Genomic DNA, 13,442 nt, shown 5'->3' on the forward strand with positions numbered 1-13,442 from the left:
AGAAAGTGTATTCTGTTGTTTTGGGATGGAATGTCCTATAAATATCAATTAAGTCCATCTTGTTTAATGTATCATTTAAAGCTCATGTTTCCTTATTTATTTTCATTTTGGATGATCTGTCCATTGGTGAAAGTGGGGTGTTAAAGTCCCCTACTATGAATGTGTTACTGTCGATTTCCCCTTTTATGGCTGTTAGTATTTGCCTTATGTATTGAGGTGCTCCTATGTTGGGTGCATAAATATTTACAATTTTTATATCTTCTTCTTGGATCAATCCCTTGATCGTTATGTGGTGTCCTTCTTTGTCTCTTGTAATAGTCTTTCTTTTAAAGTCTATTTTTTTGATATGCAAATTGCTACTCCAGCTTTCTTTTGATTTCCATTTGCATGGAATATCTTTTTCCATCCCCTCACTTTCAGTCTGTATGTGTCCTTAGGCCTGCAGTGGGTCTCTTTAGACAGCATATATACGGGTCCTGTTTCTGTATCCATTCAGCCAGTCTATGTCTTTTGGTGGGAGCATTTAATCCATTTACATTTAAGGTAATTATCGATATGCATGTTCCTATTCCCATTTTCTTAATTGCTTTGGGTTTGTTATTGTAGGTCTTTTCCTTCTCTTGTGTTTCTTGCCTAGAGAAGTTCCTTTAGCATTTGTTGTAAAGCTGGTTTGGTGGTGCTGAACTCTCTCAGCTTTTGCTTGTCTGTAAAGGTTTTAATTTCTCTGCTGTATCTGAATGAGATCCTTGCTGGGTAGAGTAATCTTGGTTGTAGGTTTTTCCCTTTCATCATTTTAAATATGTCCTGCCACTCCCTTCTGGCTTGCAGAGTTTCTGCTGAAAGTTCAGTTGTTAGCCTTATGGGGATTCCCTTGTATGTTATTTGTTGTTTTTCCCTTGTTGCTTTTAATATTTTTTCTTTGTATTTAATTTTTGATAGTTTGATTAATAAGTGTCTTGGTGTTTTTCTCCTTGCATTTATCCTGTATGGGATTCTCTGTGCTTCCTGGACTGGATTAACTATTTCTTTTCCCATATTAGGGAAGTTTTCAACTATAATTTCTTCAAATATTTTCTCAGTTCCTTTCTTTTTCTCTTCTTCTTCTGGCACCCCTGTAATTTGAATATTGGTGCATTTAATGTTGTCCCAGAGGTGTCTAAGACTGTCCTCAATTCATTTCATTCTGTTTTCTTTATTCTGCTCTGCAGTAGCTATTTCCACTATTTTATCTTCCAGGTCACTTATCCGTTCTTTTGCCTCAGTTATTCTGCTCTTGATTCCTTCTAGAGAATTTTATTTTCATTTATTGTGTTGTTCATCATTGTTTGTTTGCTCTTTAGTTCTTCTAGGTCCTTGTTAAATGTTTCTTGTATTTTCTCTATTCTATATCCAAGATTTTGGTTCATCTTTACTATCATTACTCTGAATTATTTTTCAGGTAGACTACCTATTTCCTCTACATTTCTTTGGTCTGGTGGGTTTTTACGCTGCTCCTTCATCTGCTGTGTATTTCTCTGTCTTCTCATTTTGCTTAACTTACTATGTTTGGCATCTCCTTTTCACAGGCTGCAGGTTCGTAGTTCCCGTTGTTTTTGGTGTCTGCCCCCAGTGGCTAAGGTTGGTTCAGTGGGTTGTGTAGGCTTCCTGGTGGAGGGGACTAGTGCCTGTGTTCTGGTGGATGAGGCTGGATCTTGTCTTTCTCGTGGGCAGTTCTGTGTCTAGTGGTGTGTTTTGGGGTGTCTGTGGACTTATTATGATTTTAGGCAGCCTCTCTGATAATGGGTGGGATTGTGTTCTTGTCTTGCTAGTTGTTTGGCATATGGTGTGCAGCACTGTAGCTTGCTGGTCTTTGAGTGGGGCTGGGTCTTAACGTTTAGATAGAGATCTCTGGGAGAGCTTTCACCATTTGATATTACGTGGAGCCAGGAGGTCTCTGGTGGACCAATGTCCTGAACTCATCTCTCCCACCTCAGAGGCACAGGCCTGTCACCCGGCCAGAGCACCAAGACCCTGTCAGCTTCATGGCTCAGAAGAAAAGGGAGAAAAAAAGAAAGAAAGAAAATAAAGTTATTAAAATAAAAAATAATTATTAAAATTAAAAAGTTTAAAAATTTAAAAAAGAAAAAAAAAAGAAGAGAGCAACCAAACCAAAAAACCAATCACCAATTATAACAAGTGCCAAAATCTATACTTAAAAAAAAAAAAAAACCAAAAACGGGCCGAACCCTAGGACAAATTGTAAAAGCAAAGATATACAGACAAAATCACACAAAGAAGCATACACATACACAGTCACAAACAGAGAAAAAGAAAAATATATATATAAACTATATAAAAAAATAGGAGGGAGAGAGCAACCAAATCAATAAAGAAATCTACCAATGATAATAAATTCAAAATACTACACAAAGTTAAATATAAAAGCAGAAACAAATTAGATGCAGAAAGCAAACCCCAAATCTACAGTTGCTCCCAAAATCCACTGCCTCAATTTTGGGGTGATTCATTGTCTATTCAGGTATTCCACAGATTCAGGGTACATCAAGTTGATTGTGGAGATTTAATCTACTACTCCTGAGGCTGGGGAGAGATTTCCCTTTCTGTTTTTTGTTCGCACAGCTCCTGGGGTTCAGCTTTGGATTTGGCCTCGCCTCTGCATGTAGGTCGCCTGAGGGCGTGTGTTCTTCGCTCAGACAGGACCCGGTTAAAGGAGCAGCTGATTCGGGGGCTCTGGCTCGCTCAGGATTGGGGGAGGGAGAGGTACGGAATGCGGGGCAAGCCTGCGGCCGCAGAGACTGGCATGACATTGCCCTAGCCTGAGGCGTGCCGTGTGTTCTGCTGGGGAAGTTGTGACTGGATCACGGGACCCTGGCAGTAGCGGGCTGCACAGGCTCCCCGGAGGGGAGGTGTGCATAGTGACCTGTGCTTGCACACAGGCTTCTTGGTGGCTGCAGCAGCAGTCTTATCGTCTCATGCCCGTCTCTGGAGTCTGCGCTGATAGCCGCAGCTCGAGCCCGTCTCTGGAGGTCGTTTAGGCGGTCCTCTGAATCCCCTCTCCTCGTGCACCCTGAAACTGTGGTCTCTTGCCTCTTCGGCAGGTCCAGACTTTTTCCTGTACTTCCTCCCAGCTAGCTGTGGCGCACTAGCCCCCTTCAGGCTGTGTTCACGCCGCCAACCCCAGTCCTTTCCCTGGTATCCGACCTCCGAAGCTCAAGCCTAACCTTCCAGCCCCCATCCGCCCTGGCGGGTGAGCAGACAAGCCTCTCGGGCTGGTGAGTGCTGGTCGGCACCGATCCTCTGTGCGGGAATCTCTCTGCTTTGCCCTCCGCATCCCTGTTGCTGCACTCTCCTCCATGGCTCTGAAGCTTCCCCCCGCCACCCCCGCCCCTGTCTCCACCAGTGAAGGGGCTTCTAGTGTGTGGAAAACTTTCCCCCTTCACAGCTCCCTCCCACTGGTGCAGGTCCCGTCCCTATCCTTTTGTCTGCTTTTTTCTTTTTTGTTTTGCCCTACCCCGGTACGTGGGGAGTTTCTTGCCTTTTGGGAGGTCTGAGGTCTTCTGCCAGCGCTCAGTAGGTGTTCTGTAGGAGTTGTTCCACATGTAGATGTATTTCTGATGTATTTGTGGGGAGGAAGGTGATCTCCACATCTTACTCTTCTGCCATCTTGAAGGTCTCCTCCCCAGATAATTTCTTAATTACTTTTGAGAATAAAACCTCAATTTGGGTGTGGAGAGTATGAAGGCTCTTCCATGTGCAGCAGAGTTAGAAGAGCCCCATTCATATGCAGAGTTTCCAGTTTTCAGCCAAAGGTCTCATTTCTTCCTGTGTTTTTACCTTCCATTTTTTCACCCCCCTACTGCCCTCCCTCCCATCTCCACTGTATTCAACAGGGCAAACTGTCTTTTTTCAGCTATAGCCCACTCTGGAGATATTCTGGTCTGCAGCTTCCTTTGTTCATCTCCTTCGGTTTTCCATCTTTTAGAAATTCAAAATCTCATAACCTCTTAACCTTCTCAGACTATCTTCTTTGTTGTGGGTATATATTTGATTTATTTATGTACTTTCATCCTAACTGAGTCTCTACAGAGATAAGAGAGAAATATATATATGCTCAAACTGCCAGCTTGAACCAGAATACTTCTCTACACCATTTCTCATGATACTTTAGAAATCAGAATCTTTAACAACATTGTAAATCAATTATACTTCAATAAAATAAATGAAAAAATCAGAATCTCTTAAAAAGTTCTTAAAGAGGATAAAAATAAAAATTTTAAACAAAGGCTGAATTCCTATGGTAGGAAAATGTATTGCAGTGAGTCAATAACCTTGCTTTTCTTCTAATTCATATTTCACAGTGTTTAAAAGACTGTAGCCAATTTGTTTTTGTTTTACCTTTTTCTTTAGCATTTTTGCCTAAAATATTACTTTCTTCCTCTAAATCCAAGCCATCCATATTTGAGGTGCGGGGAGTCTATCCCTGCTCTTTTGTTGTCTACATTTATGACTATTTCCATACGAGTGTACTCCACTTAACACCCTACTTTAGAGTGTTAAATCTAAAAACAAATGGATTTTTTTCTTGTGGTTCAAAGACCATCCTAGATTGCTCAGCCTGTTCTAGCTCTCCAAATAAGAAGCTCAGCAACCCACAAGCTCCCAGAACACCATTCTCATGGATCTGAGGCAGAGCATCCCTGAAATTGCTAGAATGGCTTTACAGAAGTGTAGAAGAGCTGGTGCAGTTTGAGTAAGAAGTTCTTTCTAGAAGGGCACATGACTGGGCTTAGAAGTATATATTTCACTTCCCTAAAATATGACTTCAGTTTTCTCTATTTTCTTGTTCTTCTTAATATCTATATATATGCCCTTGGGTTATAAGGAACCAGAAGAGAGGATGAATTTAATCAGCTCAAATCTATGACAACAAATAGAAAAAGCAAAACAACATGTTCTCCTCCCTACTTGTGTTTGGAATATGTTTTCATCTTCCATTGTATTATAGAAAGCTTGTTGGAGTAGAAAAAAAGTCAGGGGCCTCACTCTGCTATAATTAGCTGTGCAACTTTAAGCCTTGATTGCTTTGTCTATAAAAAGGGAGAAATGTGGACCAGATGATTTCTTAGAACATTTCTCTAGATTAAAAAAAGCATGATAATGATTCTGTCATTCTATTCTTCTTCACTATTTCAACTCTTCTTTCTTTTAATTTTTAAATATTTGTTTTCAGAGATACACTCTTTTACTCTTTCTTCTTCCAAACTCTTTAATAGTGCTGTTCCTCTACTTCCTTTTTATTTTTCCAGCTCTTTGTTTTTCCTCATTCTACTTATTCTGTTATTCCTCTATAGTTTTTCCTTTTCTGGGATCATTAAGGCTGTCCTTAGAGTGTGATATTAGGGCATGCATTAAGAAAATGCAAGAGGCCACCTTAATTCGGAATTTTATCTTTTCCTAAAAACATGCATTACTGTAGTATAACATAAGAATTTATAATCCAGAACTCATGCTTGACAGAACATCTTTTTGAAATCTTTTATCTTTTGCTTTCTGAGTGATTTTTTTATTTTTCTTTCTTATTTTGTTTTATTTTATCTGAACAGAGAATGGACATTCTTTGAAGTCTAATCATGATCACTACAGATGAACCCAATCTACCAACTTCCCAACATTCTATAGAGTATTAGAAGATTTTTACATTTTGAAGAAGGGGAGACAATCTAAAAAATTTTGGTGGAACTATTGAGAACTAAAATATGGTGGATTATGTTGATTTAGAACTTAAAATAGATGGGTAAATTTGGGGTCAAGGTATACGTCTGAGTCTAATTCAGTTTGGATGTATGATTACTTTTCAAGTCATCTAAAGTTTAAAAAGTAATATTTATGATATCTAGCTTTTGATTTGTCATTTGGTCATAAAACATTAAAGAATTATGACTATTGCTCTTACCACGGATTTATTAGACATCATCAAATATATAGTAGACTATGCTGTGACTAGGTGAAAACTGCAACTTCTGACACATAGCTTTGCAAATACAATGGCTCTAAATATAGAATGCAGTCAAAATATTTAGTTCATATTTTATGTCCAAAATTTTCCATCTTATATTCTTTTAGACTCTTCAGCCTATAAACTGACCCATTTGGGTATTCTTTTGAATGTCTTATATTGATAGCTTTTATGTATATCTAACTTTGATCAATATGGGAATTTTCATTTTCAATAGCCTTAAAAATGGCTTAAGTGCTAACTTTCATTTCAGTTCAAAGAAAGACAGTTTGTTCTGGTCAAAGGCCAGTAGAAGTTACAGTTTGTACCAGGATGACCTGACATATCCAGGTCAGATTGACCAGATCAGAAAAGACATCAGCCTCCAATTCAACCTCCTCATGAAATTCCTTACTTAATTTAATTTATTTGCACTGAACCACCCAAAGCTCCTGGCAGTCAGGTAAGTGGGCAGTGATGCAAAAAACGAGACTCTCTGGAGTTTTTAGAACTAGTCCAAGGCAAACATAGGACTTTTCTACCTGAAAAAAAGACCACCTGCTATTTCTATGAATTTAACTTGTGTGGTATATTGCTCACATTCAGAATAAACCAAAGCCTCTGTTTGATGAACCCAAATAACTCAGATTTAGGCTACATATATATTACTTACATTTAGATTTCATTCATAGTTTGATTTGAATCTTAAAAAAACCCCCAAAAATCAGGAAGAATGTGTCCTTTCCCCCTTCACTGACTTTTAATAGACATCATTGTAATGTAAAATTGAAGTGTGAAAATATGAAAGGATATTCTTTAATTCTTACCAGCTGAATACATATTCAATATGCTTCCAGACTGTTCTAAAATCTTGAAAAGTTAGATGCATATGGTGATTGAAATGATTTTTTAATAAACATACTTTTAATAAATGTGACCCATTTATAAAATATACTCTAATAATATATGGATATGTGATTTCTTAATTATTAGTGAAATCTTTCATCAAATGCATTTGAAGACGTAAATTATTTGACATAATAATTAGTTACCAATTATGAAGTTTTAGAGGGCATGAAATGTGCCAAACACGTCATTTGAAGAACAGCTGTGAGTTTGACTGTATGCTATGTGCTATTTGTATTTTTTGTTTTCATGTTGATAGCATGACATTCCTTTATTTGGAGATCTTAATTTCTAGGTTACTTTAAATTTTAAGAAATTCTATACATATATAGTCATAACATTAGGAAACACAAAATAAGCAAGAAAATATTTGAAGGAAATTATAAATCTAATAGATTTCTGTCAGAAAGAAAATAGGCACAGGAACAGTTTTCTCTTCACATACTATGTTCATAGAATAAGAGAAACGGTTGTGTTAATATAGTATTTGTTATTATGCAGTATTTTAATATCTGTGTAAGTCTATTCCATTATATTTGGTGTTTCATATATTTATTCCTTTATGGCTATAATCACCAATATATTTCATTTAAGAGTTCAAAACTATGTTAAATGAATTGTGTTTTTATATGGAATATATTTGCCATTATGAAGAATAGTTGGTTATATTGTTATTTCAAGCAATAAATCTGAATTCATTCTATTAGTTTAAAAATTGTAAAATTCAAAAGTTTAATTATATGTATAACAAAAATTGAGCACATTTTCTATAGCACCTCATTTAGTTGTGTTAATTTTTTAATGTGATGTGTCTACAGTATTTTTTATTTTGCATTTATTTTTTCAACGTGTTTACATTGTATGAGTTGAGCTTTTTTTACGCACAGATTCTCGCTTGTAGCTGCTTGGCAGAATTTTTTGTTGTGATGTAACCACTGTTCTTATAAAAAATATGATGTGCATTTGTTTTGCATCTTTGTCTTCATTCCACATGTCCTATAGTTTGTATTTTTATATGAAGTTATTTATAAGGAATAGTCATTTAAAAGGCTGTGATCATCTCTTTTCACCTTCATTGTTTTCACAAACAGATATTCTTAGTTCTTACTTTCTGATAGTCATAAACAGATTTTTAGTATGATGTAAGGCAGATAAGGCCACATATAGTTTACCTTCATATCATATCTTATGTCATGGAGTACTTATTTTAGCTATCTTTGGACAAGTTGTTTTGCTCATTCAATTTTATATCAATTTACTTTTTAAACTTGGGTTAAATTTTTTAGTTCATGGAAGTGTAATTTGCTATAAAATATTAGGAATTCTTCTGAAGATAGCACTTTCTAATTACAGTAACCAATCTCTATTGAGAGCTAAGCACTTTCAGACACTATCTAATTTATTCCTTGCACAACACCATGAAGTAAATATTGAACACAATTTTACAGATGAGGAAACTGAAAGGCAGAGAGGTTGATGTACTTGTCCGTGGTCATAGAAACAGAATGACTCACGTCTGTCTCATCCCACTTTTAAACACTATCTTATACTGCCTCTCCCTTATGATTTTTGGTCTGTTTATTTCAGACCAAAACCAGTTAATTTGTGCTTGACTTATGTCCTTTAGTATTAACCTTTCACACTTCTATTTCTTCCATGATATCACAGTGAAGCAAAAAGAAAAAAAATTAACACAATTGAGTATTAAAATGTGTCTTTTCTTTTAGCCAGAAACATTTGAGCATCTTTTTATCAAGCATACAGAATCAGTGACATTTGGTCCTCTTCTTTTGGAACCTGAAACCATTTCAGAAGATATCAGTGTTGATACATCATGGAAAAATAAAGATGAGATGGTACCACCAACTACAGTCTCTCTACTTTTGATGACTCGGGATCTTGAAAAGGGCTCTATTTGTATTAGTGACCAATGCAACAGTGCTCACTTCTCTGAGGTTGAGAGCACAGAGATAACCTGTGAGGAGGAAAGTAGGAGACAACCCTCTGTTAAATATGCCACCCTGCTCAGCAACTCTAAATCAGGTGAAACTGAGGGAGAGCAAAGTCTTGTAAATAGCGCAGTCAGCAAAAGCTTCTCTAGCAACAATTCTCTACCTAAAGATTCTTTCTCTAATAACTCATGGGAGATAGAAACCCAGGCATTTTTTATATTATCAGATCAGCATCCCAATATAATTTCACCACACCTTCCATTCTCAGGAGGATTGGATGAACTTTTGAAATTCGAGGGAAATTTCCCTGAAGAAAATAATGACGAAAGGTCTGTCTATTATTTAGGAGTCACTTCAATCAAAAAGAGAGAGAGTGATGTGCTTTTGACTGATGAGTCAAGAGTGTTGTCCCCATTCCCATCCCACTGTTTATTCACCGACATCAGAATCCTCCAGGACAGTTGCTCACACCTTGTAGAAAATAACTTCAATTTAGGAACTTCTGATCAGAAGACTTTTGTATCTTACATACCTCAATTTCAGACTTGTTCTACTCAGACTCAGAAAATAGTGGAAAACAAGATGTGTGACCTAACTGTCTAATTTCATTCCAGACACATCTCAGATTTATGATGTAATGAGTCATATGAAGGGTAATATATTCCACTATAGTGTTGGTTAGGGGAGAGAAAAGAAAACTGTCAGAGGCAAATTTGAAAATGATTGTTTCAAAACTAATGGTATCTGTCCTCACTCAGTAATATAGACAAAAAATGTGAGAAAGCCTTCAAAAGCCTAGCAGTGTAGACCGACTCTTCTAATGATTAATCAGCACCTTGGGAAGGTCTCCAGTGGCTTGTGTCTAGCTAGCCATAAACCCAACAGTACTATTTTCTTTGAACATCGAACCCACGTGGAAAGAGCTAGTCATCTGAATTACACTCACATCTGAAAGAACACTTCACACTAACACTTGTGAAATGTAACTGTATTTTCAAGGGTGTGGTTATTTTACCTTGAGTTGTCTTTTCTGTGCACTAATTTACACATACACACAATTATACCTAATAGGCATCCTTGTGCATTTTAAAAGTGTGCAATGTATTTGTATTTTGTGCTACTAGACTGTGTGATTTGAAGATGTTTTGATTTAACATACTTTCCCTGAGTACTTACTCTGTGGTAGGCACTCAACTGAATGTTGCAGATAGATGATTTAGCCCTGGTCTAGGGGATATACTTGTGAAGATATACAAGAAACAAATGTTTATGTATCAAATCTAAGATCTGTACCATAGAATGAAACTACCTGTTAGAATGATGATACCCACAACAAGTATTTTGATGAGAACACAAGCCCTTGTGAAAGCATAATGTCTGCTTCACCTCTTCTCTGTAAAAGATGTTGAAATGCTCACTTTCTGCTACAGTTAGATTGCTAAATGTTACTGTGTATCACTCTGGAATCATCTTCCCCATCCCCACTTGCATGTACATTGTTTTTTTCTTCACTTACCGAGCATTCTTCCTGTATATAAATCAACCACTGTGCTAATATTTTCCATACTTTAGCTCAATTAATTATTGAAATAATTGTATGAGACATGTACTACTATTACATTCCTTTTAAAGATTAGAAGATTAAGTAATTTGCCCAAGGTCACAGAGTTAGTGGAATCCATATATAAACCCGGATCTTTTGAATGCTAGTGATTATGTTTTTAACCCATACCTTACATTATCATCCATTAAAAAAAACTGACTTGTAATCAAATAAAATTTATTAAGTTGAAATATAACACTGGATGAAAATTAAGTGAGAATTACACAGATGTTGTCTTTGCCTTTAGAGACTTTAATGTTTATTGTTTATTTCAGTTCTTGGTACGGCAAGAAAACCCAGACAGCACATTGAACAACAAACTAAATTAAGAAACCTGCAGAGATAGTTGCTCAATGGCAATAAGAATTTCAAGATTATCGGTATCGTCAAAATAAATACTTCAGTCCTCAAAAATATTCCTATGAGTTGTTAAACATCACTAGTTTCATACTTAGACTGAGAGAGGATTCCACTGATTTACTATTACCATAAATAAAATCCTCCGCCTTTCTCTATTCCAGTTGTGACCATATGAAATGAGCTGTTCAGACCCCAATTGACAGATATTTTTTCACACCTTTCATGATCATTTGCCAACTAGAAGTCAATAAAGCTGTTTCATGACACAAGTATTGTTGAGATATCTCAGGATCTCACACACTCAACCAGTGACTCTCTTACAAGAGAAAGGTAGAGGACCCATATCAACTCACTGAATAATTAGTTCTATACAAAGATAAAGAGAGAAAAAAATTTTTTCAATGATTTTTCAGTGATTTATAGTTTCAGAAACAGAATTATTACATGTATTGAAATTTTAGTAAAATTGACCATTATTTTTAATACTGCTCACAGAATATACATAGATAGAAAATTACATTTTGCCCCATTCTGCATATAATTAGAGATTAAACACTCAGCAAGTCCTCTGAGATATGACATCCTCCCATTCTCCTGTGGTGTGGGACCCAGAACAACAGGGAAGAGAAACTGATAAATGTTCCAGTCAGCCCAAGGTTTTGCCATGCTGTGTGTACTCTGTAGTGAATTCAGACATCCCGGGACCACCGTAGTGCTGCAGGTCTGAGTTAAAGGAATTTTGTGACAGCACCTTAAACCTGAGATCACTGATACCATTCTGGTGCAGCTTCAGTTACCAAAACAAACAAAAACATTTCAGAAATTGAAATTCCAAGGGACTTTCTTTTCATAGAGCAGGTTGAAGTGGTGCAGTCTGGCCTATTGGTATATATAAATTTAGATCATATTTACTGTCAGTGTGCTAGGGCTCTGATTTTCACTTTCAAAAGTTCATTTCACTGTATGTATTACTGTATGTTATTGGGTCTTTATGAAAATTACCATTTAGATGAAAGTTTAGAATGTTTTGTACTTCAGTTTGGTTAGATATTCTCCATTTCTTTGCAGAGATTCTGTAAAAAAAATTTTTTTTAAGGGAGAGAGGAGCTGAAATATAGGTTTGGACTTTTAAACTTAGGATAAATCTGGAATTTTGAGTATTTTATTTAAAGGCCTAAAATTGCAACACAAGCTGTGAATCAGTCTCTCTAAATCTGAGCTTCATGAAAATAAACTCAGAAATTAATAATTTGAGCTATGGCTTCAAGTTTAAACAGATTGTTTGAAGATAAATCATTTGTCAGGGTTAATGAGATTATAGATGTCCTAGGTTAAAGCCCCCAAGAACAAAGAAGTAGAAAGAAGACGAGATACACATCAGTATGAATAGGGGCCTCCTATTGGAGCCCTGTGTTCCCATTTAGAGATGAGCTACATAGTGACAAGAGGAATAGGAACAGATAGTCTTTTATTTTTAAACCTAGTCTCGAGTAGTAAAAAGACCTGGATGAAAGTCCCAAACCAGTGGGTGATCCTGGACCTATAATAAGGTTTTATGACCCTAAGCATGACATTCTTCTACCTCCTCTCATCCATTTCCAATAAAACCAACTCCCTCTTTCCATATATCAAACATATGGTCATATTCTCTTAGGAATATCCATTTTAACTACTCATAAGTTGAGAGAAGATAAACTTCCTCCACAAATTGATACCAGATTCCAAAGCTACTTTCGTTGGCACAATATAAAGATTAGGCTGTAAGAGTTGTGCCCACGGGTCTCCCGTGGGCTTGGACGACGTGCTAAATGAATCAAGACATACTGCAACCATATGTCACGTAGACTTGGCTGAAAAAAAACCTCTTTCTAAATTATTTCCTGTAGTTTTTAAAAGAAATGTGTTCTACTTTTCATCTTCCAAGGGTCATCTTGATAGTTACAGACTCTTCTAAAGTATTTACTATTGAGAAAACACATTCTCAATTTTAAAACACAAAATTAAAATTGTCCACTCTATTATGATTAAAAGAAGCCACATTTGAGAAAAAAATTTAAACATAGTTACCAAAAATGTGAAGAACTGTTTATAAAAAGAAACTGGGTAAGTAAGTAGTTTTACTCCTTCTTGAACAATTGTTTAAAGTTGGAAAGTGTTCCTGTACCTCATCATGATGTTGGGAGAGCAGCTTAGAATACAACAGACTGCTTTAGAACTGAAATATTGTTACTTGCATTTGTATGAACATTAAGAAATTGTTTTCATGGGTTTTTATATTGAATGAAATATTTTTATACAAAGTTTATCAATATTTATTGTGGAAAATTGCTATTTTTCAAAATTAATTATACGTAAAATGTATGGCATCAAATTCAATTTTGTAAGGATCTTTGACAGGATATTTTAAATAACATGTCCACTCAAAAAGTCTGAACTGAGAATAAAATTGGAAGATATTTAATTTTGTAGTGAAATACTTATATTGTAGATACTGTACTTTTTAAACTTGTCATTAAGTATTTGGCATGCAGATAACACTTTCTCTTTAGTCACAATTGGTATGTTAATAAACGTTATAAACATAAGTGTTGAGACATGCATCACTAATTGTTTTATAAAGTTTAAT

The 13,442-nt window shown here is 36.0% G+C and overlaps 1 protein-coding gene across 1 annotated transcript in view; it reads left to right on the plus strand.

Moving 5' to 3' along the window:
• The window catches only part of LEPR (leptin receptor), a 103,844-nt gene extending 93,871 nt beyond the window's left edge, over positions 1-9,973 (plus strand). Inside the window, exon 21 of the mRNA XM_032610117.1 lies at positions 8,629-9,973. Within this exon, the coding sequence (XP_032466008.1) occupies positions 8,629-9,456 (828 nt within the window). The 3' untranslated portion in view covers positions 9,457-9,973. The remainder of the gene's footprint in view (positions 1-8,628) is intronic.
• The last annotated feature ends 3,469 nt before the right edge of the window (positions 9,974-13,442 follow it).

Source organism: Phocoena sinus, chromosome 1 (genome assembly GCF_008692025.1).
Source record: "Phocoena sinus isolate mPhoSin1 chromosome 1, mPhoSin1.pri, whole genome shotgun sequence".
Classification (NCBI taxonomy): Eukaryota; Metazoa; Chordata; class Mammalia; order Artiodactyla; family Phocoenidae; genus Phocoena; species Phocoena sinus.